The 27720-nt window shown below is 45.2% G+C and overlaps 1 protein-coding gene across 1 annotated transcript in view; it reads left to right on the forward strand.

Moving 5' to 3' along the window:
- LOC149347238 (sodium-coupled monocarboxylate transporter 1-like) overlaps window positions 1–27720 on the forward strand; it is a 55401-nt gene that overhangs the window by 16495 nt on the left and 11186 nt on the right. Inside the window, exons 6-12 of the mRNA XM_089585534.1 lie at window positions 1877–2017; window positions 5643–5772; window positions 8629–8717; window positions 20263–20372; window positions 21934–22001; window positions 23672–23758; window positions 24486–24664. Coding sequence (XP_089441660.1) covers window positions 1877–2017; window positions 5643–5772; window positions 8629–8717; window positions 20263–20372; window positions 21934–22001; window positions 23672–23758; window positions 24486–24664 — 804 coding nt within the window. The remainder of the gene's footprint in view (window positions 1–1876; window positions 2018–5642; window positions 5773–8628; window positions 8718–20262; window positions 20373–21933; window positions 22002–23671; window positions 23759–24485; window positions 24665–27720) is intronic.

A 27720-nucleotide genomic window follows, 5' to 3' on the forward strand; every position in this document is an offset into this window, starting at 1 on the left:
AACAGATTGCACACTGTGGCCCTTGCGAAAATTGAAAGGTGTCGCCCTTTCCACCTTTCCACCTTTTCACGCGTGGCTTGCGTCCGTGCTTTCCAGTACGAATCGCTATCGCGATAACCGTCCAGTGGAACGCCTAAGTACTTTACTGGGGTCGTCACCCAGGACACGTTTGCAAAATTACCGGGCTTCGTTGGCCATTCACCGTGCCAAAGCCCCAGGGACTTTGACCAATTCACTTTACTACCGGTGATCTTGGTGAATTCTTTTACGCATGTCACGGCCTCGGTTATACCTTCCCGGTTCACTGTGAACACCGCGACATCATCCGCATAAGCCAGCAGCTTAACTTCTGCTGCCTGTAGCTGGAATCCTCGAATTTTTTCACTTTCTATGATATTCAAACACAACGCTTCAATGTAAATGCAGAATAGAAGAGGGCTGAGGGGACAACCCTGGCGCACGGAACGCTGCAGGCTAATGGGGGCCCCCAAACTCTTATTTACAATTAATCTTGTCGTGCAGCTCCGGTACGCCAAGGCCACTCCCTCGCAAATAATGGACCCTAAATTCACATGGTCGAGTATGCAGAACAGGATATCGTGCGAAACACAATCGAATGCCTTCTCAAGATCTAGCTGAAGGATGGCTACACAGCTATTTGTGTAATCACAACATTCCAGCACACACCTCGCTTTATGAATATTGGAAACATGGTAAATCACATACAGTGCTAATCCCTAAATCCGATGACGCAGAAAAGTTAAAGCAGGTCACAGCATATCGTCCTATCGCCCTCACAAACGTGGATTATAAAGTTTTCATGAAGATTTTAGCCCGTAGACTACAGTCAGTAATTCAGGATATAGTCGGTCCCCACCAGACGTGTGGGATCAAGGGACGCTCTATTGTTTCCAATATTCATACTCCGCCATGCCTGCTCGATGGTTTGGAATGAACAAAGGCGCGCCTAGTGAATACGGTGTCTTCACTCACTCTCATCCTCCTCCATTCCCTTCCCGCGAGGTTTAGGTGTCCACCGACAAATGAGAGACAGATAGATTTCCTTTCCTCAAAAACCAATTTACTGACGAGCGAGGCGTAGAACCGAATGGGCGATGGCGTTCTATGGACTCCTTGGCAGCGTTGCAAGACGCTGTCGCGTTCCACTTTTAGGGGCATCAGTGACCACACTTTAGGTCAAAAAAGTGCCCCCCTGAATTTTGTGAGACAGTTACTGCGTAATTTCCTTTCCTCAAGTACAATTTTTATTTTCTTCATTACGGCTCCTCTTTATCTATCTTCTTTCACTCCCACTTCCTCCCTTCCTCTACGGTGCGGTTCAGGTGTCCACCGAGATGACAGAGAATTTACTGCGCCATTTCCTTTCCTCAAAAAGCGTTGCGTTCAAAGGGCAAGGCATCGCGCTGAACGGGTGGTGTTCCGTGGACTCCCTGGCAGCGCTACAACGCGCTGTCGTGTTCCATTCCTAAAGGCGAAGCTTAAGCCTCATTAATTAGCAGTTAATTAGTATTCAGGCATTAATCAGTAATTAACCATTAATTAGTGATTTGTCATCACTTAGTAATTAGTACTCAATCATATGTGACGCCACTGGTGCCACAGAAACAGGAAGGTGGTGCGGAAAACGCTTCCGCCTCTACCCACTTTAGACAGTCAAAGTGCCCTCTGAATTTTTATTATTATTATATGTTGTTATTATTATTATTATTATTATTATTATTATTATTATTATTATTATTATTATTATTATTATTATTATTATTATTATTATTATTATTATCATCTTGACGCACCATATACAACTTTAAAAAAAGCCCAGCTTGTTTTAGCAGCTCTCTCTTCACCCTTCCAACAGTTACAGTTTTGACTTGACTGACGAGGAGAACATCTGGAGTTGCTTCTTTGGCTCATTCGCTCCAGTAATTATCCGACTCGGCTTCGATCAAGTTGTTACCCAGAGACTCATGGCCTGCCGAACGCTCGAAGAAGCGAAGAGGTACGTAGCACATCCATAGAAGTTAAAAGCCATATACTTCAGGGAGTGAAATTCTTTATGGGGCGGAAGCCGGGGACTGGCGAACTTTTTACATTTTGTCACAGCACCGCTTTTGTTTGGACATTGTTCGATGAACTCTGCAAAAATTATTGGCTAGTGATGTAGCATTCCTGAGCAAGAAATATTGTGCGAAAGCACAGTTCTTCTAAGGTGGAGAACACCGCTACTTAATTGAAAGCGCGACTCAGGTGTTCACTTAACCAGGGAGTCAGTCATGCTCGTCCGCCGTTTTCATCGTCAATGTCAATTTACCCAATGTAAATTGACCTACCTACCTACCTACCTACCTATCTGCGCCTACCTACCCACCTACCTGCCTACCTACCCGCCCGCCTGCCCACCTGCCTGCCTACAATAAAGTACAGCACAGTACACAATATTACAGTATAGTATGGCGCACTCCGGTACGGCACGGTAAGTCCTGAAATTCCAACCAAAGGGTGGGCACTAGCGGATACAAAGACGCGTACACAGGAAAGAGACCTTAGAAATTGATTGATTGAGTTCAAACATCTTTATTTGCTGTATATTCTAGAGCATGTGGGTGGGCCGCCTAGTCCGGTAGTCCCCTGGCTGTTGCTGCTGCGCTGGTCCTCCCCACCAGCCAGTGCTGAGGGTCAGGATCATCGCTGAGCAGAATAGCCTCCCACTGCTCCTCTGGGGGGTTTGGAATGGGGTCAACTAAGGGATATGCCCACATCATGTGATAGAGGTTAGCTACCTCGCCACAGTGTGGGCACTGCGGATTGTATAGTGTAGGGTACCAATGGTGTAACTTAGCTGGCGTTGGGTATGTGTTTGTTTGTAGTCTCCTAAGGGTTTTTTCTTCTTATTTAGGGATTTATGTGGTGTTGGGTACTACTTACTGGTTGTTCTGTATGACGCGAGATTGTCAGCATACACTGCTAAACCTATTAGGTCGCGGCACTCTTTATAGTCATCAAGGGGAGACGCCCGGTATAAAAGAGCTCGGGCATGCCTGTGAGTGGCTTCGTTTTCTCCTGAAAGTTCCAGGTTACCGGGAAACCAGATGACTGAGGCTTGGCTGGATGGATGCTTAGTCAGCAATGACAACCCTGACCTGTGAATTAATCCATTATTGAAGTTGCGACAGGCGTTCTGGCAATCAGTGAGCACAACGGCGTTGGGGTTAGATGCTACAGCTAATGCAATAGCTGCCTATTCTGCGTGAGTGGGGTTTCATATTTTCATCGAGGCGCAGTTCACCATCGATCCTGAAGGCGTTGAGACCACAACTGTCATGACTCCACTCTGTGATCCTGCTGCGACCACGTAAAGGGTGTTAGGTTGCTTGTCCAATTTCTTCTGCAGGGCTTCCCCTCTTGCTTTCCTCCTCTCGATGTAATATGCCGGATGCATATTCCGTGGAATGGAGTGCACGTTGATGCGTCTTCTCACATCGCGTGGGACCTCTTTCCTTTAGTCTATTGTATAGGGCAGATTAACATGGATCTTCTCGAGCAGTTCTCTGCCGGCTTTTGTGAGTGCGAGCCTATTGAGTTGTGACAGCCATTGTGCTTGTACTGCTAGAGCCATGAGCTTTTCCGTTGGCGTGGAGTTCGGTAGCCCCAATGCCGTCTTACAGGCTTTCCTGATCAGTGTCTCCAACTTTTCAATTTCCGACCTGGAGAGGTTAAGGAATGCCGTCCCGTACATTATCCAAGATATCACGAAAGCTTGTACTAAGCGGATGGTGTCCCTTTCCTTCATGTCATGGTGTTTATTTCGGATACGATGTATCATCCGGAGGATCTGCTCGGTGGATGTTGTAAGCTTCTTCATAGTGGTGGTGTTCTGTCGCCCCTGCGGGATATACTTCATTAGGATCTTGATCTCCGTGGGTTTCCTTACTGGGTGGTTCTCTATAAACACCGTGATGTTCTGCGCTAGGGGTGTCCTCGGGTTCTTAAGGACAAGCAACTGGGACTTTTCCGGCGCACACTGGAGGCCTCTCTCCCTGGCGTACCGGTGCACCGTGTCCGCTGCTGCTTGGAGACGCTCCTCGATCTCCACCGAAGTTTATAGTGGCTTGCCTGGCTGATAAGAAGTTTTTGATATAGTTGTAGGTTCTTACGACGCACATGTTGGTATCGGCGAGGCTTTGCAGGATATTTTTATGTAGAGCGTTATCGAACGCTCCTTTCAAATCATGTGCCACGATGGCCCTTGTCTAGGTGCTGCAAGCGTTCGTCCCGAGCGGACGTGCGATACATGGGCTCCGTTGACAATCTTCGATTGCGGCGGATTGAAATATTGGATACCGTATAATTACCATCCACAGGTTGCTTTGAACGCCTAACATCGCCTGGTGCCACCAGTGAGCCTGTGAGAGCCACATTTTCGGCGCTAAAGCCTGTCTGACTTGTCGTCACCACGTGAAGAGCGCTAACCTTAACGGCCAAGGGGTAGGGGTGCCTTACCGCTGCGGAGACCTTAGACACGGACAAGCGCTGGGACGGACCCAGCGCCCGTTCTCGTCAAACGCCTCTTTCACGTGTACGCGTCTCTGTATCCTCTGGTGCCCCCCTTTTGTTACAATTTCAATATGCGCCAACTGGCCTAAGAAGAATCTCTGCTGCACGGTACATACTGTTTAACGTCCGAAAGCTGCACATGTGCTATGATAGACGGCGATTTAGTGAGTTTCGAGCCAATTTCGACCATCTGGTGTTCTTCATACCAAACAATTCTGGACAAAAGCATTTTCGAGTGGTAAACCGTTTATGAACACATTTTTTTTCATATAACGAAATATTTCACTTCATTTTTCAATTATTGTTTTTCTATTAACGCTTTTCCAATCGTCAAAACCACTCCCCATTGCTTTTCAATGGTGGTCTTAACTTTTCGATGCGATCGATGGAAACATTTTAAAAAGAAATATTCTGCTATATATCACAAGAATAAACCATTACCTTCAACATTTTCATAACAGTGTCTTACAATTTACCACAATTCAAAATATCTGTCCGAAATTGCTGTACATGTAAAGCGCACTGACGTGCAGCACCGCGGCTTTTTTTTTATGTCGCCTCTATAGAAACGCTGTCGCCGCGGACTGGTGTCGACCACACGCGCCCTTGACCCGGCAGCCGAAAGTTGTACCCGCTAAGCTATCCAGAGAGTTAACAGCACTGTAGCTGCCGACATTACGTGACAAATATTCTCGCAGGAATCCAGCCGAAAAAAATTTCGCGTATTAAAAACCCGTTATTTTTGCTAGAACCGAGTGTTCTTCATCCGTCTCAGCTATAATTACGTATTAGCTTCTCCAACGTCGCCATGCAAACGCACCCGTGATCGGTGTCGGCATTGGGATATACGGCGACGGCTTGACAATTGCAGTTCGCTGTTCCTGTAAATAAATATGTGGCGGAGCCCTCTATTTTTTTATGATCACACTATGAGATAAACGGACCCGTTTCAACAGGACGACATGGACTGTGCATAAGAAGCAATTTTGTTGGCCTTAAAACTTTTGTAGTAGATGGTACATCATGACCACAAAATCTGTTTATGCTTATATACATGCTTCCTTTGCCAGCACTGCAGTGACCAGCGCATTCCTCGCTGCTTTCACTTACTGTGGACCCGTAGCGATGGGAATCGCACTGACTGCATGGTTTCGGGGTTGTGACCCACTGCTCTTGGGTGATATCGGTAGCATTGATCAAGTGAGTTCTTCATTTCGTCAATTCTCAGGGTAGTCATTTCGTAACAATGTGCAGCGCTGTCTTCGCACTTCTTTTTTAGTCTTGAACGCGCAGAACCTCTGATGAGTTCTCATATGCCTTATATATATGGTCTACAGGCTTTCTATAGACTTCTTAGGACTATATTACCTTCCCTTAGATACTTCCTTCTTTCTATTCATTGTCTATCAGATCTGCAGTCAGAACTCTATAGATTTTTTATAAACTGTCTATAGGCTTTTTTATTGGCTACAGACTAGACTACAGGAAGTGACTTTATTGTCAAAAATTTAGGGCCCGTCTTTGACAGTCTAATTAATAACTTGCAACTGAGGGCAGCAAGTGTACCTTGCAAATTAAACGGACACCGGCCATTTAAGTTCAAGGAGAATGTTTTGGTCTAGGTTCGGTGGCTTTTTCTCCAGTCCCATACGGAGAGTCAGTTTTTAAAATTCGCGACCTCACAGATTTTTGGCTCTTTCGATCCCAGGCAGACACGTTTGGTTTGTAAAACGTAGAATAGCTGACCAGAATATTAGTTCTTGTGATCCCAGGCAGACATGCTTGGTTTGTAAAACGTTGAATAGCTCACCTGATTACTCTTATCCTTTTCCATGTGAAGGTTGTGGGTTATATATTCGAGGTTATCAGAACGCCGAATTTTAAGCCAGCCACTCATCGCTGTACGCTATGTAATGCCGCTTGCAGCTCTTTTCGTTCGCTAGTTGATTTGGTCCTTCCCATAATATATTGCGCTCCACACGCCCTGTTATTTCTTGCGAACAGCTAAGACCTGTTGGCATACTACAAAACCGCAATTTCATGCTAGACGTGTCGTTTTAGGAGTTACTACCCTTTTAATAATTGATAACGAAGATTTCTGAAATAACAAAGCTGTACTAACGCTCTACTGCCGAAATTATTTAAGACTATTGAAAAATCTTATTATATGTGTCATACGTATGTCTCATGTATGTGCTTATTGGATATGTGTTATGTGTGTTTCGTATATATGAGGCAGGTATGATATATGTTTCTAAAATGTGTGAAATTATGGCGGTAGAGAAAAGAAGATCTAAGAAAGTAGAAAAAAAACGAAGTAAAAACAGAGTATAAAAATGCCATTAACATGACTCTAACGTGCGGATCTGGAGCTGATTATTGTCACCCAGACTTCGCGCACTTTTACGTGGGAAGCTCCCAGACACCCTTAGAGCGTGTGGGGGTAGCGGTCTCGGACTCGAAGGAGATGCCCTCGACTCAGCGTGGCAAACTCAGCGGAGACCAGCTACCAAGTGACAAGAGGTTTTCGGGCGTTCGGTGCCCAGCTTTCGCTGGTCGCAAGCCAGAGAATGGGTCGGAGCCAAAGGTTCACAAACAAAACAAAGTTTATGCAGCAAAGAGACGATACAGAGGATTTCACAATCACTAGTACGAACACATACAAGGCGATTAATAAAACCATGCAACTCGTGCAATGTTAAACTCGAGAGAGAATACAATACAGAGGCAATATTGCACCTAAAGTGCACTAACACAAGAGAGAGAGGTAAACAAACAAAACACAATTTTTTCACCGGGCACTGCGGCAGTCCGACGACCAGAGTTCCACGACGATGCCGTCCCGCAGACTGGCGACTCGTTGGTGCGATGCTGGCCGAGTGGTGTTTTCCCGGGAGTCGAACGGGCGCGCTTCGATGAAGCTTAAACGGCGGTCCGGACTGACTTGACAGCGGTCAACGTCCTTCTTTTATAGGCTCGCTCTCCCGTCTGTTTGTTGTACGCGCCAAAGTAGGCGCGCACATACACGCAGTATCTCCTGTATAGTTTCCCTTGCTTTCTCTCGCCGGCCGCGCGTCCTCATTGGTTAAAGTCAGGAATCGTTTCGCGAAGGTTCCAGCGTGTTCTAGCGTGGCGCCGTCGTGGCGGCGTAGCCGACGTCCGGGTGCAGAGGAGGGGGACATGTCTTAGCGCACGCAAGGCTTCCCCCTCTTCCCCCGGTTAACAGTAGAAAGGACTCGCACGTTCTAGACAAATCGGCGTGGATGACTCATTCCTTCGGCGCACGCCGTGGCGGTGGAGAGAGAGGCACGCGCTCGGCGGGGGCTTTCCCTCTCTCCCGTTGGGCTCGCGCCAGCGAGACGCCGTGCGCGCGGCGGTTTTTCTTTGTTTCTAAAATGCGCCGAATTTTGTGACAATTATACTAACCGCTACACCTTGACTGCCTTTATTTCAACACTCTACACAACGACTGCCACGGGGACTAACTGTGTTGTTTTTGTATGACGACACTTATGCTTTTTTTTGCATATTTAGTTACTTCGGTCAAACGCACAAATTCCGGCCGTACTAGACAATTGTTCACACAGTGTACCGAGGCTTGCCCCAGGCTCTCGAGGTGGGAATCCGGATGTACTTAGTGATAAGCTTCGGAACATCTCAGTTTAACGTAATTTTCACAGCGCTGGCTCCTTCTTAGGCCACGTTCTCTTTGCGCACGTATTTTATACTACACGTGGAGCTCTTCCGCGAAAATACCCGGCTTTATTCGTTATGTACTCTTACGCCACTCAAGAAAGCAAATGAGCCCAAATTTACCTGCCACCCAAACGCGTACCTAAGCGCATTGTAATCTCCTGCGTGCTGCGTGCAGAGATGAGCTTGTGAACAGTACGCCACAAGATCACGACACTCGGCATCAAAGGCTTACTCTATCCTATTCTTCGCACTTAGTATACGGGAATAAAGTTGTACTTCACATAAATTTGCAGACCTCAAGTAGTAATATATATGTCATATGGTTTTTTTTTCTTTTACACCGTTTATAAAAACTTTTAGATTTTGCCGTACTACATAAACACGTACCTGTTGCACGTGCCAGGATTCGTGGGACTCTTTCTAGCTGGAGTTGTCTGCGCCGCAACAAGGTGAGTATGAGTATACTGTGCAGAATTCAGTGAGCTTCATGTAAACGAGACATTTACAGCCCCGTATGAGGGCAAACAATTTGAATGGCTTAGGCGCAGGATTACCTGGTTTCAAGCGGTTTTGTTTGCCATATTTTGCGTTCACAGTCCCTTCATTGCGGGAGTCTTCTCTGTGGCTTCTTACTAATTTTCGTTTCTTTGCGCGAATAATTTCCCGCACAGTCAGCCCACAATCAGCACGCTTCCCACTTCTTCATTTGCACAGCGGCCGTGGGCGAGAGCAATGAAAACCCTTAACAAAGCATTTGAAACTTCGAAGTGGGCTTCAATAAGGTTAACACATGGGCTTGTTGGTTCTGACCTAAAACCATCGAACCATCGTTGTAGCGCCACACACGACAAGGACACAGAACGAGAGGACACACGCACACAGCGCTAACTTCCAACAACTTTATTTTTCCAATAACAGTAAAGTTGTTGGAAGTAAGTCTTGTGTGCGTGTCCTCTCATTCTGTGTCCTTGTTGTGTGTTGCGCTACGACCTCACAAATAGTCCCAATCAGTTCAGCAGCAACACCAGTGAAGGCAAGGCTCCCACTGCAGGGCCAAGAAGTGTATGAAATAAGTGACCATTCTTGGCACAATATGAAAAGCATCGCTGTACTGACAACCTGATCAACATATTTATATAAAACGGAGAACGATTTCAGACGTCATTAACTTCGTTGCATTGAGTATGACCATGCAGTTGCTTTTTTTTTACTTCTGCTACATGAACTCGTTCCTGTCTGTTTTCCGGTCAACCTATCATATTGATGCAACAACTCAACTCAACAACTTACTTGGCCTCCACCTTTTCCAAATTCAATGAAAACACACGACATGTTAATGAACTGTGTTTTTCTGGCGGCAACTTGATAACCGTTTAGACATGCTGAAGATGCGTACATGAGTGCTTATTAAAAAATGAACGCCTCATCTCATGCCAACGGAGCAAACCGGACCAAATATTTAACTCCTTTGCATCTCTGCCTGATCTCTAGAACCTTCATTTTATCTCCAAGACAGACCATAGGTCATGAAGGGGCACACACACACAGGGACTGTGTTTGCGAAAGTTGTGGCACTGCAGCTCTACACATTCCACTCTTTCCTCGCGCCTTCAAAATTCCTAACGATGAAATGACAAGCATAAATGTAGAGCCCTTGCAGCTGAGTGGCCGAGGTTTCGCGCGTTCGTCTCTCAACCGCGCTTGATGCGAGGTTAGAGAGGGTGGTGAAAAAGACAGCGCCACTGTTAGGCTGCGCCCCTTCCACTTCATTTGCGTAGTCTCCCACACATTCTTGCGCTGTAACCTTCAGAGTTCCGAACTTTGCTATTAATAGCAATGACCAGCATGGCACACTTTCCGCGAAATCTTTAGCGCGGCCGTCATAGCCGAAGAGTGGGCCAAATGGACTCACGACAAAATTTTCAGAGTGCCAACTCGTGGCTTACCTGCATAACACTTAGACGTTATAGTCACGACGTACAACCAAAAGTACGATTGCACTAAGGAAAGTCGGAAGATAACTGCAGTTAAAAAGGCTAAATGTAGGGAAGGGTGGGAGGTCGGCCGGGGCTAGGTACTTGTGACCTAATGCTCTAGTGTATGAAAGGGGAAAGGAAAACAGAGTGAGTGACGATGAGGATGATGATGTTTGAATAAGGTGGAGCTGCATGAAAGGTGAAGGGCATAATGTATATGTCTACGCGTACATAAGCTGGCAAACGACCCTTACCAGAGGTCTCGGGGACAGTTGCCCAATACGTAAGGCAGACATCCTCGCACAAACAGCCTATGTCGTTTCATAGCCTTCATACATGTTCCACACATACATGCACACACTAGCTAGCACGGGCATAAAGCAAAGCCTTAACACAAGTCCCAGGGAGAGGTAACCAGGCTGCTCTCGTAAGCGCTGGAGAGGCGGTCTTCCAGATTCATCTACTGCGACAATAGCAGCAGAATCTTGGCCACGCACTGTCCTTCGCTGACTTCCCGCTGGATACCCGCTCCGCTGGGTACTAAAGAGAGCGTCCTTGAATAGCGATGACCAGTGAGAAACATCATCATCATCATCATCAGCAGCCTGACTACACCCACTGCAGGGCAAAGGCCTCTCCCATGTCTCTCCAATTAACCCTGTCCTTTGACAGTTGCGGCCACTGTATCCTCGCAAACTTCTTAATCTCATCCGCCCACCTAACTTTCTGCTGTCCCGTGCTACGTTTGCTTTCTCTTGGAATCCACTCCGTTACCCTTAAGGACCAGCGGTTATCTTGCCTTCGCATTACATGCCCTGCCCAAGCCCATGTCTTCCTCTTGATTTCAACTAGGATGTCATTAACCCGCGTTTGTTCCCTCACCCACTCCGCCCTCTTCCGATCTCTTAACGTTACACCTATCATATTTCTTTCCATAGCTCGCTGCGTTGTTCTTAACTTAAGCTGTAAAAATGCTTTTGTGCACAGAAAAATGGTAAAGCCGGGAAGACCGTTATTCTTGTTCTCCTTTGTACACTACACATAGAGCTGGGCCGCTGGGCGTGCTTAATTCCGGAGTTATGCAGCATCTGTGGCAGGCATTATACCCTCACTATGTGGGCGAAGTGCTATGACTCCGACTTTTCGCCGAACCCGCCGCACCCGCCGACTTTTCGCCGAGCTTCAAATTATCTATATACGCTTCTCATACGCTTCTGCGACAAAAAAAAACGAAACTGTAGATCAACAAGAACTGAAATGCCACCGCTTGCATTGACGCTGCGCTCTAGCGGTATTTGCAGTGACAAGGCGTGAAAAGTTGTGTATATGCCCTTGCAGTCTTCGAATTCGAACGGCGGACACAGGTCTTGTTTCATCTTGCAAAACGGCGAATATTTATCTAAGGTGTTGAGCAGAGATTGCATCAAAATTTAGATACCACCCGGGTCCATACGCTGAGCCGTGTTAACTCCAAGAATGTGCGCGCATACATCTCAGCTTTAGCACGACAGATGCAGTTTGCCGTGCAACATTTTTTTCTGACATTCTCGAATTTAGCTCACCTGTACAATCTAAAATAAGAGTGCTCTGGCAATCTAATATAAAGATTGCCTTCTGCTCCACTGGTTTCCAGCGCGCCTGCTGTGTTTGTGTAGATAAATCCTGCAAGCACGATCCGGTCATGTAAATTTCGTAGCTTTTTTTCAAGCTAGTGTGACGATGAAGGCCCCAGATTATCGCTAATGAGGCTGAGACAAATAATTGGCTCCCGAACCTATGTCACAAGCGGGCTGCGCCTGTGACCAACCTGGTTCTAGAGGAAAGAATTTTACCCAACTGAAAACTCTGGAAGCATTTTAATGTGCTGAAGAGTCCACTTCACCAAAATTACACGCAATAGACGTGTTTCCAGAATTATGTTGGCTGTTGACGCTCTGTAATGGCAAATGTGAAGCAGCAGCACGTCGATAAAAACATTTATTGAGGCTCTCCTTCAACCATGTTCCAAGCATCCTGTTAAGCTGGTGTATAAGCAGAATTGCGCCATTGTGGCCAATGAACCCATAGCGGAAGCATTATAAATTTTAGTGGTACGTCAATACATACTGGTAGCACGCAGCAAAACATAAGGCCAGCCCAGTTGCGTCCGATAAGCAGTGCTTATCGTGATTGCTATGGTCCTCTGCACAAACTATATACATCAGTGCACTGGATCCACCGTTCTGCTTTGCCCAAGTCACCGGTTATTCTTTGCAATTCATCCTATGAGTGACATAGCAATAGACGTTGTAAGTGCACAGTAATGCTCACTGGCTGCATATTTTATGCATAAACAGGGTAGTGCCACTGGCGCTGAGCTTGCTGGAGGTAATGTAAGCGTTCATGCATTCTCTAGCACAGTATCCACGCTTCTTGATTTAACAATACGAGAAGAATGCATCGCTAATGTCTCAGCAACATAAAAGGAGGAAGTATGTACGACAGTCCTGTTGGATTCCCCATGCGCAATCAGAATAACATGAAGACCTCACCTGAAGAGAGAACACAGAAGAACTGACACAGGAGCTTGAGGTGGTGGTTTGTAGAGGTTTATCGTCCCAAAATGACTGAGGCTATAAGGGATGCAGTAGTGAAGGGTTCCGGCAATATCGACCGCCTGGGGACAGGGGAACTCAAGTATAGATTTTTAGTATATGCAAGTTGCAAGTAATGCAAGGACCATACGCCGTAACACGAGGCACACAGCAAAGGAAGATGCAGCGAACACGATATGATACACGGCGCTCAAAATTAAACTTCTATTTCTGTGGCAGCTCGTAAAAATACGCAGCTGGTGCCAAAATATAGCAAAAGAAATGAGACGATGAAACGAAACAATATATGAATAATGTGTTTGGTTGTTTTTCTGATCTCTCTTTCTACTACTATCAGTTATTTATGGTGCTCCTGAAATAAGGCTTCATTCGCAGTGCCGTGCATCAAGATCACCTTCGGTTCCTTCTTCATTGGGTCTATCGTGTCGCGCTTTCTATACTTCATGATGACTTCAAACCAAGTAGCAGGCCCTCTGCTCTTAAACTGTGCCAGGATTCGAAAATAACGACAAGGCTACCCAGAAAACATTAAGTAGGCGGCATGAGTGCACGATATGAGCTGACATTTAACTGGCACTCGGTAACGCTTTGTGCTTGGAGAAAAAGGTTTCCGAGTGGAGAGACATCAAATGATCAAAATTCTTCAATTTCAGAAATCAAAATTGCTTTGTTTTCGCTCGCATAAATGTAAAACTTTATGCCCAAGATCTCTTAGCAAGGTTTTTTTTTATGTCATGTTGTTTTTATATAATTGCGGTGGCAAAACTGGCTCACACACGTGTGGCCCATTTAACGCTCAATGATGGGTCACACAGCCCTGGCCTTCTCTTTCGCTGAATGTGCGAATCCGTGCCTGCATCCGAATGAATTTAGAATAGTGCTGCCGCGCCGTGTTCCCCGGCCACCTTTGTATTCAACCTGGGGTTGCATGCTGATCTTGATGCAAATTCTATAATCCGCCTCCATAGTACATGTTTGTGCAGGTAGCCACGCCAGCGATGCTTTCTTGTAATCCATGAGGGTAGACAAAATGATGCCGCGTTTATTTTTTGCCTTTTAATGCACCAGTTAGCTTCAAAAGATATGTTAATTTGACTGGCCGTCTCAACAACGCCTTCTGATATAGCAGTGAACACACCAGAAAATTGTTGGAGAGCCTAGTTCATGGTCCCGAATTTCATGTTAAACCTACAGCGTTAAGGGTGCCGATCAGCAGGGAAATCAGCTTTGTAAATGGCTGGCCGACACAGTCCGGATTGGTCAAGAAGGTCGTGACGTCAGAAGCGGAGCTGTGGAAATTATAAGTGATCAAAACATTACATTACATGAATTGCTCTTGTAAGGCCGCAACATGACTCAAACGTGATAATGACATGCAACATGAAAGTATACTGGCTGCGCTGAAAAGATAATTGGGGTAATTAGATGGGAATAGAGCACGTGACCCCTGCGTCGCGAGTGAGAAATATGTAGGCGACTGGCAAAAGTTCGTTCGACCTGGTTAAGAGAGGCCTGTATGTCTTGTCCTACAGGGATATGCAAAAACGACCCCAGGGCGCCGAAGGACCCCAATAACGCTTTCGCGTCGTACCCTTGAGGTGGAGCATATACGTGCCTCTAATTTCTAGGTTCATAGCTGGTGGGCTATGCTGGTGGGCTTGCCTGCAGTGACTTGCGACACTGAACAAGAGCCATACAGGTGATATTTATTTATTTATTTATTTACCCTAAAGACCCAGAAGAGGGCGTTACATAGGGGGGGAATGATTAAAATAAAGCACACATAACAAATCAACTCATAACAAATGATGGTAAATATACAGAAGGCAGAGTTTGGGTAACATTTGGTTAAGTGCAGTATAACACATTGAAACCGCAAAATTCAACACGTTCAAACAAGTGAGTAATAATTAGGGCAAAATAAGTAACTAAAAATACAATGGCACACAAAAGAGGCTCCGGAGCTGTTCAGCACACAAGAAATGGCAAAGCAAAAAAAAGGACCGCCAAAAAGTCATGGACACGGTAAATCATCTAGCACTCTATGACGCATTTTCTGTGTTCAAAAATGTTAGTAAAGCTGTTTGAAACGATGATAATTCAGTATGGCCGACAATGCTGGATGGCAATAAGTTCCATTCATTAATTGACAAAACTAGCGGTGACTTCTGATATTTTAGTGTGCGAGCGAAAATCGGACGTACCTTATGCGCATGATCCAGGCGAGCTGAACAATGAGGCGCAGGAAAGATATGATTTCGGGAGAACGGCGTTTCGCTATAGTATAAGGTGTGAAATAATGACAACCGGGCGAACTTTCTACGTGTAGCAAGAGGTTGAAGATTGATGGCTTGCTTCATTGCTGATACGCTTTGATGACGTGAGTAGGATGACAGTATGAATCTGACGGCTTTATTTTGTACTGCTTCTAGAGCATTTGTAAGAATCGCGTGGGAGGGGTTCCATATAACAGAAGCGTATTCAACAGACGACCTGATAAGCGTTGTATAAGCGCTGTGCCGTGTTTCAGCGTTCGCAAGGGGTAGACGGCGTTTCAAGAGACCAATTTTTTTAAAGGCTTTATTAGTTATGTATTCAATGTGAGCATCCCAGGTTAAGTTCTGACTGAAAAACACTCCCAGATATTTTATACACGACACGGAGTCAATTCCACTATTATTTAACCAGTAATTATTCTGTGATGTTTCTGCTACGCTAGAGAATCTTACATGCTTAGTTTTGCTGACATTGATATCCATCTGCCACGTTGAACACCATTCAGTTAGTTCTGTTAGATCTGATTGGAGAGCTAGTGCATCAGTCGGGGTGGTTATCTGCCTGTATATTACGCAGTCATCTGCGAAAAGCCGTATTGATGAAGTAATATTAGAGGCTATGTCGTTTATATAAATTAGAAAAAGTAATGGCCCTAATACTGAGCCCTGCGGGACACCGGATAATACGCGAGTGGGTTTAGAAATGAGGTTCTCAATTTTGACCGACTGGTAACGATCGGTTAGGAATTGCTCGATCCATGTAGTTGTTTTGTCGTCGAGCTGTAAATTTCGGGTCTTCAGTAGTAGGCGTTTGTGGGCAACACGGTCAAAAGCTTTTGTAAAGTCAATGAAAATGGCGTCTGTGAGATGAGACATGTGTACGGATTGATGAAGGTCAGTCACAAGCTCAAAGAGTTGTGACTGGCATGATCGGTTTTGCCTGAATCCGTGCTGGTTCTCGAGAAGTAAGTTATTTAGGTATAAACACATCGGTCAGATAACGCCTTTAGTAAGGCTACCACATAGCATATTTCACATTAGTAGATCCGTTTTGGCTCAGTGTCTGTACTCATAGCTTTCCAGTCTTGGGAATGCAGTTTAAAGGGACTATGAAACAAATTAACTGAGATTACGTAAAGATAGGCAATCCATCACTCGTCACCCCAGCGAAAGAATTTTCGAGCTAGCATGAATAACAACGAAGTTATAGACGATTAAAAATCACGCTCCTCCTCTGCCCCCTCAACTCATACACGCGGAGCACCAAGAAAAAATAAAGAAAACAGCTCCGGGACTGGGCTCCGCCCATGAATACGTCATTCGCTGACGTTCGGTTTACGACTTCCGGTTGTCGCACTCCCGAGGAGCAGCGTGCGTCGGCAGCGTCTCTCCGGTCTCGGCGCTTTCTTTGCTCCCGAACTCCCGGCAGAAAGAGGCGGCAGAGGTAAATTGAAAACATATGCGTGAAGGCAATGCCCTGGCCCGCGCTTGCCCGAGGGGGTCGCGCGGCGCCTCGAGCAGACGATTTTCACCGCTACCGGAAGTGTGCCCGTGACGTCGTAGCTGCCGCGGCTCGAGCGAATGACAGCGTGTGGTGGCCTACCGACGTCATGGGACTAGTGACGTCTGTTTTCCCGGTTTTGGTTTCAAAATCGCTCCCTACGAAGACACCAAACGGCCCGCGAATTTTAAAAAACGCGATTTTTAAAAAGCCATAATAAATTGCCGGCTCAGTTCCGAAGACTCATACTTGGTGTCACTGCTTCTGAGCATAACTTCTAACATTTACAAGCGGCTTTTAATTCTTTTCATGGTCCCTTTAAAGAGTACCCACAACGAGCAGAAGTTTCAGGATGTACTTCATTTTCGTGCTGCTTATCTTTTTTTAACAAGCACTGCTGCAACTGTCCCCGACAAGTACGTCTGCTTGACGAAGTACTACCCTTTAATGCCGCGGCGCAGTAACACATAACTTCTGATCCTCAATTGAGACATTAAAACTTTCAGACCTTCATACATTGAATTTAATGCCTTGAAATAAAGCTGAACACACCATTCATATTTCATACACATGCCTAATCTTATTTCATTCAGTGGTTCTTTTTGCTGCGAATAACACATTATCACCGAATTTCGACACATGAAACACCTGTGAAAAACTCCTATAAACGCACTTAACGTTTTTTTTTAACAGTAAAAGTTGGGCGCTTTACCAAGTCAGGTGACTAATGAAATCCAGAAATAAATGTTACCTAGAACATATGCACGGTTACCAAGGACCAAAATTCGTTTTCGCCTTTTTACGGCTTTTCGATCAATAAGAAATCCATGAAACCAAGTAAAAGCTACAAAAAGTTCAGCATGAAACAAGAGAGCGTCTGAAACACAAACGTGACTACAGTATGTAAGATTAAACTTGGCACACCCATTGTTCATTGCCATTCTGACAGCTCTGCCTGTGTCGCCTGTGGCTGTGCTGAAACAATGAGGACCCACGTTTTGTGTACCCTGTGCTTAGAGAGAGAGAAAACAATATTAATGAGGAAAAGGTGGAGAGGTCGGCCGATGGTAACATGGCACGGGCCGGCTACTCCACACAGGGGAAAGGGTATCCAGGCACTCGCACCTCGGTGAGTAGACGCACATAAAACTGATGTCTGCAACACAAACACCGACACATGTTATTAACCATGTAGAAGGTGCACAGGCGGTCACAGACGGGTATCCAGGCCTGTTCCTGCGTTTAGAATTGCAATATAGACGCTGCGCTGCGGACTAGAAGCCTTAATTCCCGGCATTTGACGGCTAACAAAGTAATTTGGCGACGGCCGCATCAAACGCCACCCTTGAAGGCACGGCTAGCGTTACAGCGGTTCATTAAGCCTCCGTGCTAGTACAACAGGTTCTGACTGTGCTGCAACAGCTACTTGACTCTCCAGTAGGTCCTTAGATGGTATTTATGTTTATGCACAGGCTGTATTAACCTTGCACTGGTCTGTCGCCCATTGCTCCACTTGTGTATCTTAATAGAATGAATGTGTTCTGACCAGGGACCCATAAGGCCAGTGTCCTCTAAATACTTTAAAAGTATACAGGGTGACTTTTTTAACCTTTACGAATGTTTATTTCAAAAACCGTGAGAATACCGTAGGAAAGAAAAGTCCCTGGATCACGTGTTCCTCAAGCGAAGCCGATAGCTATGCCATTAGCCGCCGGCTCGAGACCACAGCTGTGGACACGAGAGAAGAAAATTTTTACCTTCATATCGAAGTGCACGCTATAGCCGCCGGCTAATAGTAGAACTATCGGCTTCGTTTGAGGAACACGTGGTCCACAGACTTTTGACCCCGAATGTACGTCGGTGCTGTCTGTTGAGTCTGAATGTACAGCAAGGCGGACGTAGATAAATAATGTAGGTAAATATTTAAGCGATTAATAGAACAAAATTTACAAAAACTTTTTATCTAAGGGATCAAGCTTATATTGACAACTTGATGGCCGTAAACAGAGAAGGTGGGCTGTGTTTATAAATTTTCTTAATCGTGAATTCAGTCTTAAATATATGGCTGTCAAAATTACGCTTTTTAGAGCTTGTTGAGTTCGCTTTCTCGCATTTCATACTTAAAATGGTGCATCTCGCAATTGTTGTGTGCCAAATACTGGCGCAGTTGGTTTGTCTGATGATGTAGGAGAACTTCATTTCTGCGAGGACAGTAAGGTCAGCGACGGCATTTTATAATTAAATATTGCGGGCAAGTGAACTCAACAAGCGTTCAAATGCACCTTTTTATGTTCGATATTTCGAACCAAATTGCCGATTAAAAAACTTCTATACAGGGCCCACATTCGATGTTGACGGCCCTCAGTCCCGCATTGTAACCTTGCCCCAAAGTCAAAAGCAAAACGTTTATCAATCGTTTTGCCCTGATTAGTCTGCTAATTTGTTATACATATATGATATACATCATGTACGCTTTTCTGTACGATCCAGTTCAACAGACCGCCCCGATGCATTTCTTAGTTTTTGGAATAAAAATCTGTAATCGTTAAAGGAGATCACCCTGTATATCACCAGGTGCAGTGATGAATTACGTACTCAGAGCGGTCATATAAATTTCCTCTTTGTAGCCTCTCTCTCCTATGCCCCGGTGATGGAACTTCTTGTCTTTCCTCTTCCTCTAACTCTTTCTCGCTTGCTTCACATCTTCGGCCTCAGCGGAAGCACAATGGCTTCTGTGCTGCTGCAGATCGCTGAGCACAAAAGCGTTGTCTTGCAGCAACTAACGTTGTTTTGCTACTCAACTAACTGTCCGCACTTTGGAGCGGCCCTTCTTGGTCGCCTGCTTTAGTGATCACCGTCAGCGCCAAACACGACACTCGTTGCTACCATGTACCGCAAGACAGACTGTTTTACGTAAGATTTCACAAAATTTTTAAAACAGACTTTTTGAGTAGAGCAGCGCTTCTTGCGGCATAGCACTGTTCAGTATTTAATTCAATATTAGCTAACCAGCCTGTTAGTTAGCTCGACTCAGCTGTATGCTAAAGTACTACACTGCTGGCAATGCTATGCCGAAAAAAGCGCTCACGCAACTAAAGCCTGTTATTAAAATTTCAGTGCAGTATTAGGTGAAACACCCCGTATAATCAAACTATACGAGAAGGAGGCCGCGGAGGTCCAATTTCGATGGAATCGAAATTCTAGAGGCCCGCGTACAGTGCGATGTCAGTGCACGTTAAATAACCCCAGGTGGTCGAAAATTCCGGAGCCCTTCACAACGGCATCTCTCATAGCCTGAGTCGCTTTGGGACGGTAAACCTCATAAACCAAACCCATTTTATGTGCGAACTTTGTCCGCATGCCATGTCACTTTTTCTTGCCCCCTCAAGTTAAAACAAACCGAAAGAAGAGCTTGTTTTCAGGTCAGCTCTTTAATAGGCCACTCCTTCTCTTATTTGTCTTTTGCCCCTAGGCAATATACCTGTAATGGCGACGAAACAACTAGCCCAAATAAGCGCTTTAGCAGTTACTGCGCTTTATTCATAGCTTTTCTTTACGCAAGCGTCGTTATTTAGCTGAACGCAGTTTCAAACTGTTCTTGGATGAGCACCATGAACGATGCATGCTGTCCGTTTATTGCTTTTCAGTACTACATCGTCAACAATCAATTCTCAAGCCGCCATTCTGTATGTGGACGTGATTGGGCCTCGCTGGAAGAACGCCGAAAAACACATGTTGTGGATTACACGTGGCTCAGGTGAGAGATGTGTCATTTCCCACGGTCCGGGAACTTGCTTCTGATCTAATGTTCTTGCACGCATCGCTGCATCTGCAGGCAGTAAATTTGTACCGCGAATAAAATGCTTCCTGCTTACCGTCTGCGCGGATTAACAGGCCAAGGATACTGATGATTACATTGACTCGTCTTCTGTGCATTGGTTCTGCGGGGACATTTAGTTAAGCCTACAGCGCATTATGGTTAGCTTAAATTAACGTGGCGCTTACTTATCATTACCGTATTACGGTGTTTGGCGAGGTTAATGCAGGGCGTGGCATTCAATGTGCTGGTTTCACCTCCGATTTTAGACTTATACTGAAAAATCCGGGGCAGCCATTGTTAGAGGAACAGCACTCTGTCGTGCAGCTAACATGTTGCAGCGTTTATGTACTGAGCATACCGGAATTCGTTATGTTGCAACTCCCGCTATCACAGCCGATATCATTGACAATAGCACCTTGCTCGGCATTCACAGTCCTCTCTAATATGGGCTTCGTGGGATTTGCCAATGCTGTTCTATCTACGCGCAGGAGGGTATATGATCTGGCAGAGAAAGAGAGTCGGTGGAAGGGACATGCGTGAATTCATCAAAACAGATCACAATGTGAACTTTTTTCGCGCTTTCCACTGCAAGCCCACTAAACAGCCGATCGAGCTTGCGGCACTCCGTTCCGCACGCTTCTTACTGTTAGTTGGCGTTATTACTGTTCTTCCCGTCCCTTCTGCTTTCGTTCCCGCTTCGCGATCGCCAAATTAAGCTAAACCTCCTCGGAGCTCCACGCTCTCGACGCGATTTTGCCTAGTAAGCTTTTCATGTAGCCAGCACGCTTCAAATTGGCGCATGCTACTTCCGTCAACAAGCCTTATTATATACTTCTGGCATAGCGCCTACCGCTTACCGCGCCACGCCGCTGCGCATGCGCATATCTCCTTTAGGGCGCAAGATGGCGCCACGCTCCTGTCAACAGCGTGCAAGCCTGCCGCGTCGGGACCAATCAGCGCGTGCGCAGGGCGGGTCACGGTACGCGGTAAGCAGTAGCGGTATGCGCTGTGCTGAAAGTATCTATATGCTGCTTACCGCTCACAGCAGTTGGCTTCCGCGACTTTTGTCCATACTCAAAAAGAAGTTACATGGAAACACTTGCTCCGCATGAATTCCTCTCGGCCCTATTAAACTTCTCGCTTCGCTCCTCTAAGCGGAGCTTCTCATAGAGGCCACATACTCTTCCGAGGTTGTAATATACAACTGTAAAAGAACATCGGTACTCCTCAGTTAAAGAGTTAAGCTTAGACCAGTATTGGTGACTTGGGCTCCAACTGATGCCCATAGATTACAGCGCAGGCTTTGTACGAAACGTTCGTCCATTCAGCACCCTTTGTAGACCGGGGGGGGGGGGGGGGGTGCTTAAGCGCAAGTGTAGAGGCTTTGTACATTCGCACTTATTTAGCGGCACTTGCAAAAAGCTTTGGTGTCCGAAAATGCACACGCAAACCTGTAAACTTTTAAAACTTCCCCGTTTCCTTCCTTTCTGTCCCGCAGCTCTAGCCCTAGGAACTGTGATGACAATTTACAGCACACTTTGCATATACATGGGGTCTTTGGCCCGGGTAAGTACCGTATTGGCGTCTCGATCATGTAACGCTTGCTGCTTTGATTTTATCTCTGTCAAAATTGCTCATGACTGCACTCGTGTCACCCACCATCCTCAGTTGGAAGGTACTTGGAACTGTAATGCACGATGAGAAGTGCTGCCTTATCCATTTATAGTCATGACTTGAGAAGGCCTTTGTATTTAATAGGGGCGAGCAGAAATAATTTTACAAGGGTTTTTAATTTAAAGTGTCAGGATTTGCTGAAGATGATCAGCGCATGAAACATCATAAAGCGCTGAGATCTATCGCAGACACACAGAAAAGGACCAAGAAAGACGAGACGATGCAAAGCGCGGTTGCTTTGTCCTTTTTTGTAAATCTTTGATCGAGCTTTATGCATAGGGATGCTTCCGAACCAATTAGCCCGTCAAAACGTCTTGCACAAAGCGCTGCTTTTGCATGTGTGTTATGCGATCAGTTGGACAAAGAGAATATAACTTCCTTCGTCACTCGTAACTAAAACCCATGATCAAACTTTAGTCGAGGCAGTTAACGTGCATCTTGATACGGGAAATGCAGGGGCCGTCTTATATGTAGACTACTCTACCTTGTGGAATTCTAGCAGCATGTCCGTGCTCCTATATACCAGCTTCCAAATACTGAATCCAGTATGCATAACTTCCTACGTGAAGCAATGCGGGCCTATAATACTCCTTTCAACATGCCGCCACTATTGCACATGGAGGAAGTGTCTTTAGGGCATGCCGGGCCACACTCTGACGGTTGATGAAGTGCTTCCTTGTAAAATATCCTCCACTATGAAAGGGAGTAACCAATATGCTCAAAAAGACAACATTTTAATATCTCTGAGTTTCAAATTACGTATGAGTATTTTGAGTCAAGATGAAAACTAGTTTGGAAACATGAAAAATATAGTAGTAAGACATAACCATGGAAGAGTGATTAACTGAATCCTCAGAATTTGTTCCCTTAAAACTGCTTGTACAAGCTCCGCGAACCGTAAACTTTCCACGCGCCTTCGATCACGGGACCCCCCATTCAGAGCTGTATTCTCTACGGTCTTAATATAAAAGGCTAAGACGTGAAGAATGTAGCTCACTTCTTAAGTTGGTGACCCGGACGATGTGCGAGCAATAAAGTGCGCTCATTACACCTATGAATATCAACATCCGATCCTGGATTCGAGCGTGCCTCCACTGCTAGCATGCCCAGGGTCAGATGCCAAGGGCCTAGATCTTTGCCACTCCTTTATTTGTAGACAGAAAGAACCCTTTCTTTCTAGGGATAGAGAGAATAAATTTGGGGGACGGCGCAAATTAGGCTCTCAGTAGACCTTGTGCCCGGTTCACCACGGTGAGATAGTCTGCCAGTTCTGCCGGTAATGGCTGGGCGTTGCTTACATTTCAGGCTCTGCGGACAGCAGAACTCCCACATGTGATTCTTGATCTCCCGTCTCAAATCTTTTTTGAGAGCGCTGCTCATCTTCATCCTGGCTACCTTTTGAGGTCAATGCAATAGTAGGAGAGATGGCGGTATAGATTGCTTCACGGTCTTCGGAGTTTGCGCCCCTCTCGTCGTGCATACAGCCTTTAATTATATCTGTTTTGTCACTGTACTTCCTCTATCCCACGAACTTGCTTGATGGGTTCCTCTTTCCTTGACAGACATTCATTATGGTGTATACCTGCCTCACGTCGCCTTATGTCGGCTTGTGCCTCCTGGCTATGCTATTTCCGTTCGTCCACTCCAAGGTGCGTACACAGCATGTGCCACTGACAAGGAGCATTTAATTTTATTTACGTTGTAACTGTGCCTCTTGGAGTAGAAAGAGACTCATAAGCGGAGAATTTAAATACGGGAACTGGCTGTAAAAATGAAGTATTTTTTTAACGCTGAAACCTACTTCCCGCACAAACCTCTTGCTTGCGGCAGAGTACTTTGCGCCATACCACTGGTCATTACTTTAAGGTAAAAATAGAAAGAAGCTAAGTCCAGCCTTCTTGAAGCATCGTGCCAGTTACTGGTAAACAAATAGAAAAAGATGAAAACATAATCGATTAGTTCAAATAATTTTCGACCGCGTGGGCTCAGTAGGTACGGTCCTCAGCTGCCGGGTTCAATCCCGGTTGAATCCCGGTCGCTGCGCTCGCATTTGGATGGGGGCGAAATGCTATTCCAGAGTTTCAAACATTCGTACACCAAAAGACGCAATGCTTTATTGTAATAACTTTATCCTATTTCTGTATCTTTTATCCTCTTACAATCAATTGTTTACACACAGGAGGCTATAATAAGATTTCTGTCAAGAACACTGTTGTCGTCATGGGCGGTAATTTTCTAGAGCTCTCCTAACATAAAAAAAATTTGAACTTCTTCTTCAAGAAACTTGTAGGCCCGTCACAATTTCAGACTGCCGCCTTATTTTGCTTGCTTCGTAAAATAAAATGTCACTAACTAAATTGCCGTTTACTTTCATAGGGTGCGGGCGTGGCCACAATTGTCACAGTTGTTTACCAGCTCTGGCACATAAAGCATGCAATTCAGAAAAATACGAAGCCCACCAGAATGCCTGTGTCACTAGACTACTGCCCCGCTAACCGCAATCACAGTGCGGCGGCTTTTGGGCCGAATGTCACGACTCTTTTCGAACCGTCCAAGTAAGTATATCTTATAATTTATTATGAATACTCACCACGACGATATAACTCACCTCTAAGTTCTGTCTGATCATGGCATTATTAGTGGTAAAAATCATGTCTTGAACTTTCTTCAACTCAGCTACCCATCCATTTCACGCGAATCTCACAGCGACCTCAGCCGCTATTCTTGATGTACTGCTGAAAAATGATCCTGACATCGACATAGTTCCCCTCAGCGGTCTCTCTGATCATTACACTACTGCAGGTAAAATCAAATTTTATTGCGCGAAAAAAAAACATCCCTAAGAGGATCGGATGTTATGGTAAAACAGACTATGGTGGCAAGAATACAGAGCTACCTCTTTCTACTGGCAACTTGATGGACAATTACCTTCACAACCAATTGAAGAAAAAAAAATGGACCCTCTTCATGCATGCATTAACTTGACTAATTGATAAGTTCATCCCAGTTGTAACTTCAATATACCGATACACTGCTGCCTGGCTCAGTCAAAAGCTGCGTCGTCTGAACAACAAAAAGGAAAGACTTCACAGAAGACTGAAAAGAAAAACGCTTCTCTTACTCATGGTCAAAATATACACAATGCGATAAAGAGTACTAGTCCCTGCTAGCATCTGCGTGTCAGTTTTTCGGGCACAATTTATTATCCATGCTTCGAACTTACCCTCAGGGATTCTGGTGCTTAATCAACTCTCGTTCTTGTCCTGATATCTTGCAAATAACGACAATGAAGTAGGTCCCGAATCGGACTGCGCTGATCTCTTGACCATCACTTTCATGTCCGTCTTCACTTGTAAAGTACCATCTCATGCACAGAAGTAAATACCGCATCTATGGTTGCAGGGGGAAAACAATAAAAAGTGACAGGGGTATTTTTTCTTTGCCAAGCAAACTAAAATCTTCTTCAATTTCAGACTACATTGGGTTTAATAACAAAATACTTTAAAATATGGCACCAGCTTTAAGAAATATTATCAGCACACTTCTCGTACTAACAACCACAATTACACATTACTGGCGCATTGCTGAATTCGTACCTATTTCCAAGTCGGGCGATCGGTCTTCACCATTGAACTGCCGCTCAATATCCTTAACAAGTACCATATGGAAGCTACTAGAGCACATATTACCCATCCAGGTCATTCACTGCTTGGAAACCCATGATATTACATGTAAGTACCAGCTTTCTTTTCGAAAAATTATTCATGCGAAACACAGGTGGCGGGGTTGGCTGATAGTCATAAGCAAGCGTCTAAAAAGTTTTATTGAGAAGTAAAACATTATATCGCCTAATCAATATGCTTTCCGAAAAAGAAAAAGTACCGAGGACGCTTCACTGAATTCCAAACATGAAATACTCTAGAATATCGAATATAAGTTGTTCACACTTGGTCTATTTCTTGACCTACGTAAAGCATTTGACTCCGTTAACTACGAAATACCATTCTCCAAACTTAGTAACTATGGCATACGTGGTGGTGCACTAGATTTTATGCGCAAATACCTCCCAAACCGCTATCAGCACGTAAAATTCAACAATGATGTATCGCCCAACAGAACCTAATCAGTGGTGTGCCGCAAGGGTCTATAGTATATCCAATTTTATTTAGTATCTATATAAATTACTTGCCTGATATACCTGATTCCCTCGTCTGATTATGTACACAGATGATGCGTCTACTCCGCTTGCAAATCCAGAATTTAATCCTAATGAATGTTTTAATAAACTTTGAACACGGTTGCTTAGAAGTATGCTACAAATGAATATAAATAAAGCCAAATATATAATTTTCCTCCAATTAACAAACCTGTTCAAACCACCACTGCTATACTGCTTAATAATATTAAAATGGAACAAGCAGCGAAGCAGGAATTTTTAGGTGCGTGGTTTAAAAAAAATCTATCAAGGAATATACATATAGACAATCTATGATCAGCATAATGTGAAGTTGCCGGGCGCCTTTTTAGGCTAACAAACCTCATACCTCTCTGGTTGGAGAAAAAATTATACTACACTTTGTTTTCTTCCCGGCTATCGTATTGCAGCCTAGTATGGGGTACTACGAGAAAAAAAATCTGCCGGGTTTACCATATTACAGAAAAAAATTTTAAGGATGGTGAAAATCTGCAGAGGTAGAACTTAATTTTACAACCGAACCCCTCTTCCCAAAGCATGAAATCCTTAAACCTAGTCAAATATACTGTGAGACGGGAGACAGAGCGCAGGATGGAGCGAGCGTTAATGGCACCCGCAAATATGGTGACCAACCCTTCGAAGAAGAAGATGAGCGACGATGATGGATATGTACAGATGAAGACGAAGGTCGCATGTTGTGCTTACACTTTCTCCCTTCGCGTACGAAAGCGACCGGCCCGGGCGCAGGTTATAGCACAGTAGGGCGGCGGGCGAAGGGTTTGAGGCGGGAAACATGAACAATCTCGGCACCTCGGCAACGACGATCATTAACAGGATGAACAGGGGCAACGCGATAGTTCACCGGGGACGTTTGTTCGAGTACAGTATACGGACCAATATAACGGCTCAAGAAAAAATGACTATGTTCTCGGGGTCGCATAGGCACGTTTTCCACTTCAGGCCTCGGAGAACGGTGTCGATCATGCGCTCGAACGTGGCCGGAGCATTGCATAGGCCGAACGGCATAACGTTGAATTCGTTTAATCGATCGGGAGTGGCGAAAGCAGTTTTTTCCTAGTCGGCCTCATGCATCGGTATTTGCCAGTATCCCAATCTTAGGTCGAGACTAGAGAAAAATTGTGCACCTTGGAGACAGTCGAGGGCGTCATCAATACGAGGCAGCGGATAAACATCTTTTCTAGTGATCTTGTTAAGGGCGCGATAGTCAACACAAAAGCGTACTGAGCCGTCCTTCTTTTGAACCAGCACAACAGGCGAAGACCAAGGACTCAAAGAGGGGCGTATGATGTGGCGCTTGAGCATGTCGGCTACGTTATCTTGAATAACCTTGCGCTCACTAGAAGACACACGATACGGGCGACGGCGAATGATGCCCTAACCATCTGTGTAGATGCG

The sequence above is a fragment of the Amblyomma mixtum genome, chromosome 4, assembly GCF_055824585.1.
Source record: "Amblyomma mixtum isolate Tamu chromosome 4, ASM5582458v1, whole genome shotgun sequence".
NCBI classification, from domain to species: Eukaryota; Metazoa; Arthropoda; class Arachnida; order Ixodida; family Ixodidae; genus Amblyomma; species Amblyomma mixtum.